This window comes from Eptatretus burgeri, chromosome 5 (genome assembly GCF_056783735.1).
Source record: "Eptatretus burgeri isolate ZD-2024b chromosome 5, Ebu_testis_v1, whole genome shotgun sequence".
Lineage (NCBI taxonomy): Eukaryota > Metazoa > Chordata > Myxini > Myxiniformes > Myxinidae > Eptatretus > Eptatretus burgeri.
In genome coordinates, this window is record NC_140965.1 from 26,664,602 (window position 1) to 26,683,812 (window position 19,211).

The 19,211-nt window shown below is 41.8% G+C and overlaps 1 protein-coding gene across 46 annotated transcripts in view; it reads right to left on the reverse strand.

Moving 5' to 3' along the window:
* Nucleotides 1-19,211, reverse strand: part of LOC147026119 (calcium/calmodulin-dependent protein kinase type II delta chain) — a 260,756-nt gene that overhangs the window by 98,510 nt on the left and 143,035 nt on the right. For all 46 annotated transcript variants that reach the window (XM_085881195.1, XM_085881182.1, XM_085881183.1 and 43 more), the window contains exon 4: nt 18,951-19,005. In XM_085881195.1, the coding sequence (XP_085737321.1) occupies nt 18,951-19,005 (55 nt within the window). The remainder of the gene's footprint in view (nt 1-18,950; nt 19,006-19,211) is intronic.

The window sequence follows — 19,211 nt, forward strand, 5'->3', positions numbered from 1 at the left end:
GATATCATTATAATGGACATGCAGTTTCGGAGTGTGGAAAATTATAATATATGCAAGTGCCTGTTCGGAAAGTTCATTTCAAATGTGCTGTCCGAACGCTTTCGGTAATATAAATCATATCTCAGTAAATGCTGCACAACTCAAACTGTGCTTCTTGAATGAGGCACCATAGTGACCGAATATATACTTTTGGGTGGGAAAAGGGTGGGGGGGGGGAGGTTTGAGGAAAATAAATATGAAATAACAAACGTTGATTATTATGCAAGAGTAGGTAACAAAAGAGAAAAGCAAGTGTCTACAATGGATGGAATTAACAGAACAAGTATTGAAGTCTGCTAACCGCCACTGGAAGCTGATGTTTAAGGAAGCCGAGCCGGGTTTGCTCTTTTGGTCCGACGAAGGGTTAATGCCTGAAATGTCAGCTTCTCATTGCTTCCCACAGAGGTTCGCATAAACCTCAATCAACGTTCTGTTAATTCCAGGCATTATTCTACCTGTCTGTCGACGTCAGCCTCGACACCAATCATCGTGAGCAAGACTAATTTTTAAGTCAAATATTGACACCATTTATGCAACAGTTATAAATAACAATTCCGAAGTAATGAACCTCGCCTGCTGCGGTAACAAATAATAGCATCCTCTTTCATTCCCAAGAAGTGAGCCGAATCAACTTTTTGTGCCAACTCCATAATTGCAAAAATAAAAAAATAAAAAAAATAAAAAATTCCCATTGTGGGCAACCACAGATGAGCAAAACAATACAGTTTATCCAGATAATTTTAGAAACATAGAGAATCAAATTTCCACAAGCATATACATTTTGTTAGCAAAGCTAATTTTGACGAGTGGGGGGGGGGGGGGAATCAGGAAGTCTGTGACTCGAAAATAAAAGTCAAACAATGGAAGTTCTCTGTGTAATACTCTTCCAACAACTCTGAACAATCACATGTATTTTTAGTCTCCCCTTGAAGAAGATGTGAGAATATTGCAACGCCCCCTGTCTGTCTGTCTGTCTGTCGTGTGTGTGCCCGCATCTGTATGTTTTTGCTTTACAAATGGTTTTCTCTGCAGCCACTTGGCCGATCGATGTAAAATTTTAAAAATAGAAGGGACTCCCAATGGAGAATATTTTATTGCTAAATCTGATGCCATAGGTCACAAAGCATGGCAGTCATTTAGATTAAAGGAAAGTTTTACTCAAACTCAAACCAAAATGGACAGAAACAAGTAGCGGTACATTCGAAGTACACCACCCCCATGCCAAATAAATAAAAAAACAATCATTCGGCACCCGGCGATGCCACCTTGCACACATGGAATCAGAATTGGAAGGGAGTGGTGTAGAATACTTGAATGATTAATTTCTTTGCATAATTTAAATAAATAAATAAATAATAATCGTAAAATAATTAATTTATTAATCAATTGGCTGATAGCATACCTAAACCACCACTGTTTCATCCGAATCTGTAACGTTTTGAAAATTAATCAAAAATTAAATGATTAATTGATTAATCAATAAATCAAAAATATCCTTTTTAGCCAAATTACTTGTTCACTGTCGTGTCCAAATATCAGCTTCCTAGCTCAAAAGGTGCTGAGATATTGCCAGGATGAGAAATAAAATATATAAGTTATTAATAAATAGATAATAATTTTGTAATTAATCAATAAACTGATTAAATAAAAAATACTTTTGTGGCCAAAGCACAACTTCACTTTTTCTCCCCAAATTTCAGCTTCATAGCTCAAAGGATGGCTGAGATATCGTCCTGGAAAAACAAACAAACAAACAAATAAACCAATGTCACCCACAGGGTGACCCGTATCTTGCCAAAAGGTGACCACGTGTGACTTCTTTAAGGTCACACTGAGGTGAACAGAGCTGCTATCCACCAGGAGCGACTCCTTGAGGAATATCTGCCTACGAGAGATTCCGATGAGAATGGTTCTACAGAGTAACCATGAAAAATATGCTTTTGCCTCATAACGTCACCAAATGACGTCATAATGTCTCAAGCTTGACATATCTAGAAAGCACTCAGAGGTGTTCAATTTGAGGTACTACACGATATGGTTCCTAAAACTTGAAAATTTGACCTTGGGTCAAATATGTTTGACCTGAGGCGCTAACCATGAAGGTCAAGGCCAATCGCCACCAAAAATTAATCAGCTGAGCGCCAGACCATGAACTATATTCCCATGAAGTTTGAAGACGATCCAATCAAAATTACTCAAAAAATAAGGGTTTCGTCGACTCCCCTGATTTGCACCAAAGTGACCTTGACCTTTGACCTTGACCTTCAATATTTTGTGCACTGAAAGGGACCTCTATAGGCCTCTGATATGCGAAGTTACAAAAATTTCTGATGATAACTGTGCTCTGCAGAATTTTTTATACGTGATTACAGACAAACAAAAAAACAACAAAAAAAAAAACAAAAAAAAAAACATACAAGCTGACTAACATATCTTGCAAAACTTCGTTTTGGCAAGATAACAAGAAAACAAACAAGAAAAAGAGCAATCAGAGATTGCAGACCCTCACCAGGACTTGTTTTGGGTGGTGTGTTGTGTGGTGTTTCTGTAGTTTTGTGTGGCGTTTGTTTACTAGTGCGTTACGTAATTAATAAGAGACATAATTAGAACTGCCACTTTATAAATGCTGGCAGTGATTTCAGCCATTTTAACCAGTGACTGGTTCAACCATTTCAGAAAAGAAGATTTTTGAAGGTTTAAAAAAAACAGCAATATGACTGCCAAATCACATGACCGATGACATCATTAAAAAACCTTTTTGTGGACCATTTTATCTCTAGATGACCCTCAAAAGTTTTCATACTGATCGGATGTTGCGTTCTACATATGCAATTATGATGTCAGAACGAAGGTACCTATGATGTCATGAAAAAAAAATCACACCTATTCCCCATGAGGAGTACTTGCCATGTGCCAAGTCAATTTTTTCCTTCGGTTTCAGGGATACAGAGGTCCAAAGTTTTTCCATTTTTCCAACATGGCTGCCATACACGTGACATATGATGTCATAATTATCACTAAAACATTCTATACGAGTTGTCACGCTGATGGTGAAAACTTCGTCTCAATCCGACAAGCGGTTGTGGAGAAAAACATGAAAGTTATGTGCGGACAAACAGACAGACAGACAAACAAACGGACCCCAATGCAATACCCTCTCCTTCGGCGAGGGTAACAAGAAGACAAACAAACATAGTGCAAACTGAGAACTCCCTTCCTTCGGCGCTCAGCGTTGGCGTCATTCTTCACCTGGATATGGATTTAGGAAGGAGCGGTGTTCAATAATATTCTGGAAAACACGTAGTGCTTGAAATAATAATAACAAGGAGCTGATAGTCTAGGTCCGCTGCCTTTAGGGAAGCATTGGGAAGAGGCAGTTGCTCTGAAACAACTTGCTTTCTCTTCCTGAAAGGCAAATCCAACCAAAAGTAATCTCAGTACATTCCAAAAAGTCTGCACCAAGTGTGTGTCCACTATCAGGAGAGCCAGAAAATAACATCTGTCCAACCTCAAGAAGGAATTTTCAAACTCGTCTCCCTCCTCTAAAACCTGCTGGTGCCTTTGTTAAGTCTATCACTGGTATGTGCTCACGCTCCATCCCTTGCCTCTCTTCAAATGGCTCCTCAGCCGACTCCGCTCGTGAGAAGGCCGAATGGCTAAATTCTGTGATTGCTTCAAAATATTGTGTCCCCATTCCCTCACTCTCAGTACACACTGTTCCCTCTCGTACCCAACTGCCCAGATGGCACCAGCTCACGTGTCCTAAAACCTGCTCTGCTACTATTGCCCATCCTCTGATGTTTTCACACTATCATATGTGCTAGGTGATCTTCCATAGACTTGGAAATCAGTCAACATCACTGCATGGCATAAAAAAGAAGCAAAAACAAATCCACTGAACCACAGACCTATCAGCTTACTACCAATCAGCAGCACAGTCATGAAATCCATATTTGCAGTTTATATAAAATCCTTCCTTTTCTCCAACAACTTCATCTCGGATCACCAATTTGGTTTCAGACCAGGTTACTCCACCTTGAGCATGCTGCTTCTACTCACCCAACAATGGAAGGAGGCCCTCAATGTCATACATGAGATCAGGGCCATCTCACAGGACATATCTTAAGCTGTTGATACAGTCTGACATCCTGCCATACTCTAAACTCTGCTTGTGGCATCCAAGGCCAACTCCACACATGGCTTCCTGATTTCCTCTACTCTTGTAGCCAATGTGTGGCACTCAATGGAATGCTTTCATTTCCTCTCCCTGTCAAGGCTGGAGCTCTGATCTTCATAAATTATCTCTCTGACTCAGGAAATCCGACCTATCGATTTGCTGATCAAACACTCAAAATATGTCTTTCAATCCTGACATAACTCAACTCTCACTATCTTGCTCTCGCGAAAGAACCGTCTGGCAACCCCCCTCCCCCCTCTCCCAATCTACTTTCTTAACAATTCTCTTTCAGTCATTCAAACTTCTGGGTCTATCAGCCATGATCTTTCTTAGGCAAACCACACTTAAAAGTTGGGCTCGAAAGCCAGCCGCCGACTGGGCATCCTCCGTTGTACAAAGTCCTTACTTGGTACACCTAAACTTGTATCCACCGATAAGGCCTTCATCCGCAGCTTGATGAGTGCAGTTCTCTCATCTGGGCTGCCCCCCCCCCCCGCCTCACATCTTGCTCAGCTTGATACCGTGGAAACCAAGGCCTTCAAGATTATTGGAATCTCCTGTGATTAAGCTGAGTTTATGGGCCTATCACTTCACCATCACAGACAGGTTAGGGGCCTCTCTGTCTTCTTCTGCCTCCTTTCTGGCCTTGCTCCTTCTGCCCTTTTTGTGCTTTGTCGCCCGAAGATTTCTATCGGGCACACATGGTCCACCATCAACCCCCTTCTGGTGAAAGTACCTAAATCAAGGATCACTGGTCACCTCTACTCATTAGTTCTTCCTTTTTCTCGCCTGTGTAAGGGCGCTGTCACACCTTGACGTTTTAGCCAGCAATGGCAACATATAAAAATGTATGTAAAACGTTGGCATATGCTGAAATTTTGATGTTTTTTTTTTTTAAGTTTTTGGCGTATTCATAACGTGTTGGTCGTTTGCATAACATATTAGTAATGGGCACAGAACGTTTCGTTGTGTTAAACATAACTTTTACCAACGAATGCTTACCTTGTGGTCGGCGTTAAAAACCTATGACAAACGAGAGTTTAACTTACCCTTTGCGCGCTATACGTATCGCCGGCGAACTCGTGGCGTAGCCAATTAAGAACTTGTCGGACGCTGATTGAAATCAAAACTGCCTGAGAATTTGAAGTGTCAACATCGCAGTCACACCTTGACGATTTTGCCAGCGTATGCCATTCTATGAAAAATGTGTTTACAACGCTAGGCATACGTCAGATACGCTACAGGTAAGTTGTGTATACGTTTAGAGTATGCTGGAAATCATTGAAGTACGCTGGCATATTACCTAGTCCGTTTGGTACGTCGTGAAATTTCAAGCATGTTGAAAATTTTAAGACGTACTCGACGTAAGGCTCACACGTTTCGCATGCGTTGACATCTGTTCCTAGCACGTTCCGCGATCGTTTAAACACGGCGAACACACGTTACTTGTAGGTTACTCATAAGTCGAAGCACGTCAAGGTAATGGCCAACATACTTGAAACCAAATTTCTAATCGATGAGTAACGTGCTTTGAACAAATGAGTAGCGTCAGCTTAGCCTATGTTTAACGTGCTTGGATACTATGGGTAATGTGCATCGAGACTATGTATAACTGGCCTTGAACCAATGACTGGCGTGCTATGAACGTAAGAGTAACGTGCGTTTTCCTTATGAGTAGCATGTTTTGAACCGAAGTAAAACGTGCTTCTAAACTTTGAGTAACATACTATGAACCTATTTGTAACGTATGTAAAACGCACATTGTCATATGTAGACGAATTAAATTGACGTCTTCCGGACAACCATAGAACTTACTGAAAGTGTTTCTAACTTACATCTACCGTGTACTGGCGTATTGGCAGCGTTTAGGGGAATTGGTATATACAAATGGGCTTCACAATAAAAACCCACCATTGTTCCAGACTCCATGGTGAGTAGATATGAACGCCGGTAGTATCAATAGTAGCAGTACTATTACTAGTAGTAGGTGTGCGTGACTAATAATAGTAGTAGTAGTAGTAGTATTGGAAGTAGCATTGGTAGTCGCTGTATGTCTATGTCAGTAGCTGTATGTGAGCGTGATGTGGAGGCTGTGGGGGATGATGGATCCTCGTTGCGTCAATGAATAGGAGAATACTTTGCACCATTGTTCGATGTTCTGTAAGGGCTAATTTTTTTCCTCATTCCGAAGATGAAATATTTCTTTGTTTTACTATTGAAATTATTAAAAAAGACTTTGACAAATGCATAATGTACTTGTAATGAACACAGAACGCTTCGATAACTTAATGATTAGTTACACCAACGATTGCTTATCGTGTTTTAGGCGTCCACAACCTATGCCCAACGATAGTCTAGCGTATGCATAACGTGGGAGCACATCGTTTACGATTACGTGACGTTTGCTATCCATTGACTGCCACTAAACTACTTTAATAAACAGCTGTCACTCGGCTATTGTTTTTGGACGCTGGTGCTCGGCAATTCAAATCGTTTCCATTGAACGAGTTAAATCGCTTCCACTCGACTACTGAAATGATTTAATAATAATGCTTGGTTATCCTTGGACCCACTCTGGCTAGCAGCTCGTCGAATATCGCTGGGGGCATTCGCAGGAAGTTGATGAAGGATGCATGGTCCTCTTTCTGGAGTTCCACCATGAGCTGGTCATATATGCCGTAATGGCGTCGCCTCCCGATCAATGGTCTCACCCAGTTCCTTTTCCTCCGTTCACGTCTTCTTCTCCCGGCTCTATTGGCACACAACTGGTACAGTGTCAACTCGATGAGGTCATGTTGATGTTCGAGGACAGGTAGGTATTGTCGTCTCAGCCTTGCCGCATCCTCCATCTCTCGGAATGACATCAACATGTAATCACCACGAAGTCTAAAAAAAAAGACGGGTTCCTCCTGCGAAGGCCCTTTTTATATACCAATTCCCCAAATCGCTGCAAATACGTCATTCTACGCCAGCTGTTTGTTAGAAACGCGTTCAGTAAGTTCTGTGGTCGTCTTGAAGACGTCAAATACGTCTACATACGTATTTGTTCGTACGACATGCTCTACAACTAATTCCAAAGCACATTACTCATAGGTTATAAATAAGTCACGGGTTCCCTAAACATTACTTTGATGTGTTTCGATGTATGAGAAACTTTCTAGTAGCGCGTTGCGAGCTGTGAACAACGTTCGTGTAGCGTGCTTATAAAACGTTACCTATCGTTTATGAATAAGTTTCGGGTAGGCAAATGTTACCGCAACGTGTTTCCACATACGAGTAACATATAAATAACGTGTGTCAACGATCGCATAACGTGCCTAAACCTTATGGCCAGCGTAGCGCAACGTGTGAGCCAAACGCCGAGTACGTCGTAAAATTTTAAGCATACGAAAATTGAGAAAAAGCACAAAGTTCAACGATTAAAGCCAGCGTACAACGACTTATGGCAGTGTTTTTCAGTGTGCTCTTAACGTATATAAAACCTACCCATAACGTATTAGACGTGTGCCAGCGTATTAGGCAAATTTTTCATAAATCGGCATAGGTTGGCGAAATCGTCAAGGTGTGACAGCCCCTTAAGCAACTTCCACTTCAATGTCCCTACAGGTCATCAGGACAGCTGTTCGACACTGTCTCAGATCGTCCCCAATCCAAAACCATTATCTTTTTTTACCCTCGTTAAGCCCCCACTCCAATCAATCCTCCATCCCAATTTCCAGTTTTCCCTCCTTGGAGTTTCCTTCTGTATCCATCTTGTTCACCCCATGCATGAACTTGTCCACCCCATGCATCCTCTCCTGTCCCCATACCTCCCCACACCTTTTGTCAAAATCTCCCTCTTCCTTGGCCTTCTACTCTGCTGTTGATGTTTTCCCTCCTCTCGCCACTGGTCCTTTTTTGTGCTTCTCTACTGTTCCTTTTGCATCTCGTTATGTCCTGATCCATTCAGTATACGAGCTCTTCCATTCAGTGTACAGATATGAAACTGTTTTTGAAATATCGCGTACACAATCCACGTTACTGAGATGGTTACCATGGCAACTTAATTCAGCCAATCATAGCTCGGATCGCAGACACAAAAGTGCATGGACAGATGATCGGCCGATCGGTCGCTTGGCCAGAGCTCATTTTAATGTTCCCAGTCTCCGACCTTGTCGAAGGGGCAAGGAAGAAAAATTATATATTGTGTATGTTGACGGGGGTGTCGGAGGGTGGTATCCATAGTTAGAATGTAGTAAACCTTTAGTATAGGCTGTGTGTTTCGAGTAGGTTAAATCATCATGTACCAGGTACCTGTAAGGCTAAAACGTGTTGTTAAATGCAATGCTGAAAAGACAGCATATGCAATTTATACACAGTGTATCTTGGGATAGGATTGTATGTGTAAAAACCTATTGTTAGCGGGCGGGGCCAGTTGAGGACTTGGCGGCCACAAAAAGGCACCAGGAAAGCACTTTGCTCTTCAACACAACTGAGCTCAATATATTCAGTCGGCATCTATGGGCCATGACGACATATTCAGCTGTAGAGCCTTAGAGAGGGGTGGGATACTGCCTATCAGAGGGCATGTGGCACTGCCTACCAGAGTGTGTACTGAGGGTGGGCCAAGGGACTGGCTGTGCAGAAGGGCGAGGCCTCTGTGTAAAAATACAGAGTGCAAGCAGGAGTCGGATCTTCAAGATATGAGCATCGTGCTCTCTCTGCAATCATACTTACAGACAAAATTAACTTTTCCCTGGACATGGATGAAAAAATTGGACCTGGCGGAATGTCGCTCTGCGCCATCCTCCCACCATCCGGCCTGTGCCCTTCTCTGCTCTCGGCCATGCCACCAGTCCATCCCGCACATTCTCAGCTTCGTCCTATCAAAGTTTGCTCCACGCTTTCCCTTTGCACTTTGTAAGTGTCTGGTTTCTGTGGTGCCTCAGGGGTAAGGATCATATATTTCTCTTCTTGTTTACAAGTTGCATACTCTCCCACCCCTCCCAATTTGTGTCTGGGGTGTCGCTTGGACTATTCTGTTTAGCCCTAGCATGTCGTCCACCACTTTTCTCCCGAATTATTTTTGGCAATTAATCCCATTTTAATTATTCGGAACGTTTTCCCACCTTCTGCCTCCTGCATGTGCCCCAACCAAATTCGGCTTTCGGTTGGGTGACCTTGGGGAATGGTAAGTTGGCCATTCATGAGATTAAATATCTTGGCACAGAAGCAAATCGCATTTGTGAGCTTCCGGCATGACAACACACACACACACACACACACACACACACACACACACACACACACACACACACACACACACACACACACACACACACACACACACACACACACACACACACACACACACACACACACACACACACACACACTGTATTATTGTGCTCAATTTGTTTTTTACCTTTGCCACCAAAGGTGGATGGAGTTTATGTTTCCACTCCTGTCTGTTTGTTTGTTTGGCTGCGAGTAGGATATATCTCAAAAAATTAGACGGATTCGGATGAAATTTGGTGGACAGGTTGAGTGTGTGACAAGAACAGATTGAATAAAGTGATTCTTCACCACTGAGAGATTGGGCCAAAAAACGACATATCGCAGGGTATCTCAAAAAGTTATGGAAGCATTCGGACGAAAACATGATGGAAAGGTTGGGTGTGTGACGAGGATTAATTGATTCGATTTTCGTGAAGATCCGGATCTGGATACGAGCATTTTCAAAGTGATTCTTCACTATTGAGTGATGGGGCCAACAACGATATGCAGGTATCCCCCGCTTTACAAAGGGGTTACGTACTTTTATAACCCTTCATTTATGTGAACCTTTGTTATGCGGGAACTCGTTTTCCATTATTACCTCCACCACCAAAGGTGAAGGAGGTTATGTTTTCATCCCTGTCTAATGGTTTGTTTGTTTGTTTGTTTGTTTGGGTGCAGGATATCTCAAGAAGTTGTGGACTGATTCAGATGAAACTTGGTGGACAGTTTGGGTTTATGATAAGCAAAAATCGATTAGATTTTGGTGAAGATCTGGATCCGGATACTAAAAAACATTTAATCGATTCTTTACCATTGAGTGATAGGGCTAAAAGTGATACATAGCACAATATCTCAAAAGGTTGTGGATGGATTCAGGTGAAACTTGATGGAAAGGTTGGATGTCTGAAAAGGATGAATTAATTATTAATTCATCAAATGAATCAATAATTAATTCATCTAACAAATCCGGATCTGGAAAGGAGAATTAATTTTTTTTAAAAAAAAGTGATTTTTCACCATTGAGAAACGGGCCAAAAACAATATATCGCATGATATTTCAAAAATTTATTGGGCCCGATATGTTCTACTTGATCAGGCATTGCATGGTGGAGATATGCGCTCTACCGAGTGCCCTTTGAGTTTCTTATGGGAAAATTACACTTCGTTTCCTAACAATAATATTTTTGTATAAAAGCAAAGCCATATGGTTGGTATAACAATCTATCTATAATTCCAGCAATCTCTGTGTGTGTGTCTGTCTGTTTGTCTGCGACCGCCGTTTCTCGATGACTGCCAGTCCGATCTGATTGAAACTTGCCACGAATATTGCCGGGGACCCGCGGATGTGCCTTTTCGAGGTTTGATATCAATCGGACGAGCGGTTCCCAAGTTACGGCTATTTTACTGCTTTTTCAGTGTTGAAAAGGTGTATATGTGGCAGCTGAAGGTGTCGTTCCACCTCCTCACCTTATCATGGCATTTTTTTCCCCAAATTATTAATAACCAGACGACCACCGGTCCGATCGGATTGAAACTTGCCAGGAATATTGCCGGGGCCCCGAGGATGTGCCTTTTCAAGGTTTGATATCAATCGGACGAGCGGTCAGGCCCGTAGCCAGGGCTCAGTATTAAGGGAGGCATATGAACTGGATGGGGGGGCAGAATTATTATATTTAATATTTTTGATAACCCGGTATACTATTGTATTCATGCAGCATTGACACATCTATACTGAGGTTGCCGTCGCATACGAACCAAATTGATCTCAGCTAGATTTAATATGTTCCGATGTTTTTGGCCTAAAATTATTCGAATGCAGGAGAGCCTCAACAAACTGGCACATTCACAATGCAAATGTTCAATGATTAGACAATTGGCACCAATTCAGGTGCACTTATACAAGGTGTTGTGAAGAATTGGCATTAGAAAATTAATATACCAGAGATACAATGACTAAATGGGGGAGGTTGGCACCAGAATCAGCGCACTTTGAAATAAGACACAGTCGGCTATGACCTGCGATCATCACGTTAAACTATCAACAGCAAATACGACCAGCCTGAAGATACCACAAGGTCCACATTTAAAGCAGTCAATTACACAGGGGTAAGGTTATGCACAAAGCACTAGATATGGGATAGGCAAAGCACCAAACACAACATTTAACTTAAACATCAGAAGTACAAAGCAGACGACCACGGCGGGTGCTGACCACAACCACACTGCAACCACAATTACACACACATCACCAGCAGTCACACACACAATCTGAACTCCTCGTATAGATTTTATACCGCTGTACTCGCTGTCAGAAGAGCTGCAGGTGATGCGTCTCGGTGTGGAATCTTGTGAGGACCTTCTCCTTCCATTCATTCAGGCATTTACGTGTGAGGTCTCTCTCGAAGACCAGCTGTACCAGTTGTGCCTTGAGTGGATGGCGCATGGACCGTCGATGGTCAGTGAAGACATTCCTCAATGTTGAGAATGAGTTTTCACACATGGCAGTGGACGCACCAATTGTTAGTCCAAGTCTCAAAGCAGTCACTACACTTGGCATGGCTTCCAGCGTTTTGTGGAATGTTGAGAGGAGTTTTTGTGTTGTCCATCTCTCGTTTGGCTGCTTTTCTGTCTGTGAGCGAATAAACTGCTTTGCAACCACACACTCTGTTTCACTGATGGTTGACTTTGTTAATGTCATGATGTGCTGGAGCAAGTGGGGATCCAAAAACGTGCCATTTTCAGGATTCAAGGCAGCGAGTGAACGGGCGAGTTGTGTGTTGCGCTCACTGAAGCGCTGAGCGATCTCTCCAAGCACAGTGTCAATTGTGCTGTAAAAACCCTCTGCAGTTCCATCTTGTCATTGTCATTGTTTTGTCTTGTAGTCTCCAAAACTACAAACTGTTCCAAGTTCTTATGCATTGTGCGTGTCCGTTTTGGTGATGCAGGTGTAGTCTACGGGCCCGCACTAGTGGTTTTAATTGCAAGTGACATTATAATATAATTATTTTCCTAATAATAGTAACAGTAACACAATAATAAAATTAATTTTGTTCTATGACTTACCAAAACAATGTTGAGTCCAAGTTTCTGTACAGAAGGTGGTGGCGTGGCGGGAGGTGGTGGAGGAGATGTTAATTTTTAACCCTTTCATTCTGTAAAGTTATTTATTTGCAAGCCTTCTGAAAAGTGAATTCCCCCATTGAAAAGTTAATCAGTCGAATAACACATTTACTTATCATCACCGCAGAAGTGACACTGCACAATCACCATGACACTGTGATGGCTCCTTCGTTGTAGCGAATGAAGACCTTCGTTAAGCTATCAATAATCCAAAATAAAATCATTCGTTTTTGCGAGCCTTCACTAAGCGGGGAATACCTGGATAGCACAATATCTCAAAAAGTTATGGATGGATTGGGACTAAAGTTGGTGAACAGGTTGGGTGTGTGACAAGGACTAATTGATTTGCTTTTGGTGAAACTTCAGATTCGGATGAGGATTAAAAGAATTTCTAAATTTTTTAAAGTGGTTCGTTACCATTGAGAGATGGGGCAAAATACGATAGAGAGTAAGAAATTTAAAATGTTGAAGACGGATTATGACAAAACTTGTTCGATGAGTTGGGTAAATGACAAGAACAAGCCGATTACATTTTGGTGTGTGACAAGGACGAATGGTCTGGATGCATATCTGGACGCAGCCTATCAGTGGGATACAAAATGTAAACGGTTCAGGCAAGTGGGGATGTTCGCTCTACCGAGTGCTGTTCTAGTTTCATTATATATTGCTTGTTATGTCCCCGTGTCTGCCACAGTGTTCTCCTCCCAGCACCTCCTCCCACCACAAACTCTATCCCAAAGGGGTTGATAAGCTTGTGAAGTTCACTTTTAGGCAGAATTCTCATACCTTTGAAGCTCAATATTAAACGGGATTTTGGAAGCGCACAATACAGGAAGGAATTTGCGTGTTGTAGTCCTCTCACTGAAAGAAATTGTTCAGACCTATTCCTCATCTCAAAGGGCAAAGTGAAATTCATTTCGGCATGATGGGCCAAAACTTATTCGTTCGTTTGCAGAACAAGGCTGTAAGGATCGTATCGTTGGCTGAGGGCACGGCTGTGCCACTGATGCAGTGCATTCTGTAGATCACGGCAGGAATTTAGAATTTCACTACGGTGCCAGCGATATCTCGTACTACTCTTCGCGAAGCACATCGTGTGGGACCTTTAATGTCCACCAACGACTGTCGGTACCCGGGATTCCCGTTTAACGTCCGTCTAAGGGACGACACACACATTGATAAATCATCTTGCAGATGAAACACCAAGATGACAGTTTATATCTGGGTATGGATTCAAATCCAGGCGAGACATCTTGGATACGAGTTTGCATGCCTCCAGGCCATCCCGTCAGCCAATGGGCCAAATGGCCTCCTCACGTTATGGTTCCTTCCATGCATTAGTCAAAATAAAATAACTTTTAATGATTGCTGTGAGAAATGCATGCTGATTGTGCAAAATCGGTTACAGAATTATCCTACCTGTGAAGCTCATCTTTTAAACAGGACTTTGGGAGTGAAGCATGCAGGAAGGAATTTGTGTGTTGTAGTAGTCTCACTGCAAGCAATTGTTCAGACGTATTCCTGATCTCAAAGGGGGCAAAGTGAAATTTATTTCGGGAGAACTCAACCATCAATCATTTCTTTGTCATGTGCGTTGGCAAATGGTTGTGCGAGAACCATCACTGCCAGCAAAAATATTTCATTGCAAAAAGTTATTGCACGTATTCTTTGCATTACATGGGCAAAAAAAAAGAAATGTAATTTGTAATTTGTTAACTGCTTCGCCTCCTTCCATCCACACACTGCTTGCAGGCCCTAATGAGTCAGAGAAAGAAATAAAAGACATGCTTGCTAAGGGAATTTCCAACATACCATACGTAGTCCAGAAATACCCTTCCGATTACTCGAATGGTTGCCATCACCCCTCTCCCACCCCCACGTTCGCCCGGTCTCTGGTGGCAACTGGCACTCATACTAGACTCAATTTCAGACATGATGTCACCTTGGTGATTCCAATTCAGAAAATTACTCAAACAATGTAAGAGACAGCGTGGGACCGCCTGCAGCAATGAGAGCAGCTGTCTATTGCTGTTTGTTGGAATATATGCAGCTTAGAAAACTATTTGTTTTGGTTACAATCTCCTGATAAGAGTCTTCACCGACGGGAAAATATCCACGTTCACCTTGGTTTCGATTTGAAAGTGCTTTTCCTTTTCGGGTGTTTTCGTACCGGGAATAATTGAGGAGTTAATATTTCTGCAGTGTGTAAATTTCACAGATAAGGTGGTATGCATTCACTCGCCAAGAACCCTGCTGCCACTCCCACATAAATTAATGAATGACAAATTCACTCCCATTAAAATGCTTGCAAACTATTAAGTGGTATAGTGCGTTTCACATCGACTGGCATGCATGAATTAAAGGAGACACAATGGTGAATGCCATCAGCTTCACAACATGTTAAAGCAGAACGGTCAAAGTAGCTTCACAAATGACCCGAGCAGCTCGGCTATCAGAGAGGTCAGCGCAATGGGGTAAAAAAAAACAATTGTGTGGTTAACGTGAAAATGTTCCCATGGTCTATTGAAAAGCGACCGGAAATTAAAGAAACTAGAGGGACACTCTTCGACGTCGTGACGTCGCTAGATATGCCTCCACCCACATTATTACATAATTATACATATTTGTACCAAGTTTGTTTTAAATCCCAGAACCCACATTCAAAATATTAAATAATTCTGGCTGCCAGACCATGCGTCCGATCAGGTTGAAATTTAAACCATATATATTCCCATGATAACTAGGTCATCACTGTAACGTTTCACGTAGATTGATGAAGTGGTTCAAGAGGAAGAGAATTTTAAAAAAGATTTTCATTCAATCCAATATGGCTGCTAGACCATATGACCTATTAATTATTTGTGAACATGCTGGTATCCCCAAGGCTTGGGGAACATGGAGGTGAAGTTTTCCCTCAATCTGTCAAGCCATTCTTGAGAAGATTTTTAAAGGTTTATTCTTTAAAAAAACAATCATAGCTGCCAAACCGTGCGACCTATGACGTCATAGGTGGAAAACTTTTTGTTCCTCATGGATAGACAATCATACCTGTAAAAGTTCACTTTGATCTGTTCAGCTGTTTCAGACAATAAGATTTTTGATTGTTTTTACGTTAAAAACAATTTGGCTGCCGAACCACGTGACGGATGATGCCATCAATACCCCCACCCATACAATTTATCCCAAGATAACCCTCAAAAAATTTTAATACTGATCGGATAAAGTATTAGACATATGCAATGACATCATAACGAAGCCACCTGTGACATCATCAAAAAAAAATTACACTTGTTTCCCATGCAGAGTACATCACATGTGCCAAGTTTCAACTTTTTCCATTGAGCAGTTTCAGATAAAAGGGGTCCAAAGTTTTTCATTTTTTCCAACATGGCTGCCACACCACATGAACTATGACGTCATAATTATCAATAAAACATTCCACATGAGTAGTTGCACCGATGGTGAAAATTTTGTGTCAATCGGATAAGCAGTTGCAGAGAAAACAGAGAAAATTAGCACGGATGTACGTACGTACATACATACGTACGTACGTACGGACAGACAACCCTAAATCATAATGCCACTGGTGACTTCATCAGCGGAGGCATTAAAAAAATTGAATTTTAAAAAACGAGCGACATCCTATTTTAGTTACAATATCAACTTCTGTTTTGAATTGATTTACAAAGCATTTTCATTGAGCTGATCGTTATCTTCTTTTCCACAAGGTCTAGGGCTCCAGGAGGTGCAAGACAAATCCCTTACACATGCAGACATACATGAGACAACACCAGACTCTACTTCAGACAGACATAGCCATCAAGCTTGGGGGGTGTGACGTCACCTAATGGAGCATTCTGGGTACATGCAACACCATATAATTGACGTCGTGTTTCTCTCCACATTGAGCCAGGTAATGAATGAAAAATTTCCTCCAACCTATGGATGCCAACCAACAAGGTTTATCCATGCTCTATCCTCTAAATGCTGAGTGTGAAGCAGGAGAACAGCACGTCCCATTTTTTAAAGTCTTTGGTATGACTTTGCCAATGTCGGAATCAAAATGCCGACCTCCCAGATTCAGAATGGATGCTCAAACCACTATGACACCGGATCTGTTTTTTTTTTTTTTTTAACTTACGTTCACACATTATTTGCTGGGGCTCGATATCTGAAACAATTATAAAGGACTTGCTGGAGGGCAGTGAGCACGATGAAGATGAGCTCCATGAAGTATCACCTCACATCGGAGTGCAGTCCCGAACTCTCACTTCACAGGTGCCTAGAAATTCCGACCCCGTCGCTTTAATCAAAAGACAGCAGGAAAAAAAGTCGGTCACTGGTTATTCCAAAGGGTTCCTTGCTGTTGTAGAATCATTGAAATGTTACTGTAAGAACTGCTACATTAAGCTATGGCTTGGGATTCTAGGATTCTGAGTTCAAATTCTGCTTGGCTGTTGAATGAATACCAGGTGGGGTTGACTCAGCCTGTCATCCTTCTGAGGTCGGCAAAAATGAGTGCCAGCTTGCTGGTATCCTGTGTCGGAATGGTGACCCATCCAGTATTGTGTCCAACAGCCAAGGAGACTGCTTAGGCAGCACCAACGCTCTGCACAGAGTATGGTCCCAACGGATGGATGGATTAAGCTATGAATCCCACTTCTTCTTCTCCTTCTTCCATCATGGAAAGATGGGCTTTTAGAAAAGGTATGTTTTTTTGTTTCAAGCAAAGGGATTATTCACTTTCCAACTAAATAAATGTATCATTAGTTGCCCAATGGTATCATTTCTATTGTCTTACGGCAGCAGGAACTCCTTAGAACACTGTAAAGCACGATGGATGGACATACACATGCACCGATGCTTCTTTTATACAGACTTTGGACTTAAAGTCCAAAACTGTTTGGATAAACTACATGTTCAAAGTGGATGACAGGGACTGTTCCTTCCTCTCCTGGCATTGGCAAATTGTGAAGGTTATTATTATGATGTTTTTAATATTGGAATCTGGTATTTATTCCGCCATTGCATTGTCATCTCCTCTGAAACAAAGTACAAAATGAAACCTTCCTAAAAACTGGTGGCTGTGCAATAAAATTTTAAAACTATACCGGATGGAAACAGTGCTCAAGAATTCATGTCTGTTGACCCAGATCCATCATATTTCTTCCGGTAGATTCCAAATGACTGCAGTGTACGATAAAGGTTTGTGTTGAAAGTGCAGCAAGTGATTTGGTGAATCTGGGTCAATGGATGGGAACGAAGTGCGTGCAGTACAGGCTTCTCCACTTTGGCTCTGCCCTGCAGAGACGTCTATCTATCCCCATCCTATGTCATGGCTTTAACTCTATCATTGTCACGTCCATCGGTAAACAATTTAATTATATTTGTGTGAAATTTCTGTTTGCCATGGTTTATTTTTTATTTTTATTTTCAAAATTTGTTGTGTTTTTTACAATTTGTTTTTTCGTTTTTTTTTTTTTTAGTGTTTTTGTGAAAAAAAAATTTTTTTTTGGTAATTCATGTGAAAGTTCTGTGTGTGTTCCCATTGTGAGTTATTGGAAGCACGAGTCAACTGTCACCAATCCGATTGTACAGTAAAGTACCACAAGCACGTGAACAGGAATAAATTGCCATACGGTGTAAAGTCGATGAATTTTGTATTTTTTTTACTTCTTCTATAATGGACCCAATTATTCCCACGTTCTTCTGGGTTGGCTGGGGGGAAGCTTGGCCCAAGTCTTTCACGAACAGGCTGGCCAGGCGTGATGCACGACTAAGTAGCTTGGGCAGGAATTTGGAATTTGTTCAGGGTGCCAGCGATAGGTCACCCAGTATTCGGGAATAACAACACCGTGGGATCTTTAACATCCACCAACTAATGCCGGCAGACGAGACGCCCGTTTAACGTCCATCCGAGGGACGGCACACACGTTGATGAATCACTCTGCCTGTGAAACACCGGGACGACAGTTTATAGCTGGGCTGGGTTTCTAAGCCAGGCTAGACAGCTTCGAGGTGAGTTTGTAAGCCATCGTGCCAGGTCTAATTTTGATTTTTTTTCTTACTGGTATGAGAACAAACCAAGGCCTACTCAAATTGGCAAGAATAGAATCAGTGGGAATGGTCAACATAATCTTATTTAATTTGTTGCATTTTAATTGATGGATATTCAAATAAAAGTTTGCCATATGCAAGTGTGTGTACCCCCTCCCCCCAAACCCCTCCAGCATCCACCCCCCATCCCCACACACACACACACAAACATAGTGGGTTCCATTTAATTTTCTCTCTATTCTTTAAGCAAAACATGATCATGTTCACAGTTTATGTACAATAAGAGTGCAAAACTCACAGATCAAAGACTAGGTAGTGAAAGCTTTCCTCAGCAATGCTCTCATGAAGGCGGACTGCAAATGACAAAGGAATGGAGGTTGGGAGTAGGGTTTGGTGGGATACAAGGAGGAGGTTGTGAGATTGTGAAAAAGGGAAAGGTGGGAGAAAGAAAGAGAACACATTATTCAGATGATAAATCACTTTTCAATGATAAAAAATAAGCAATTAATAATAAACAAAATATTATCTTGCCAGTGTTGTAAACACTTTTTGATCAATC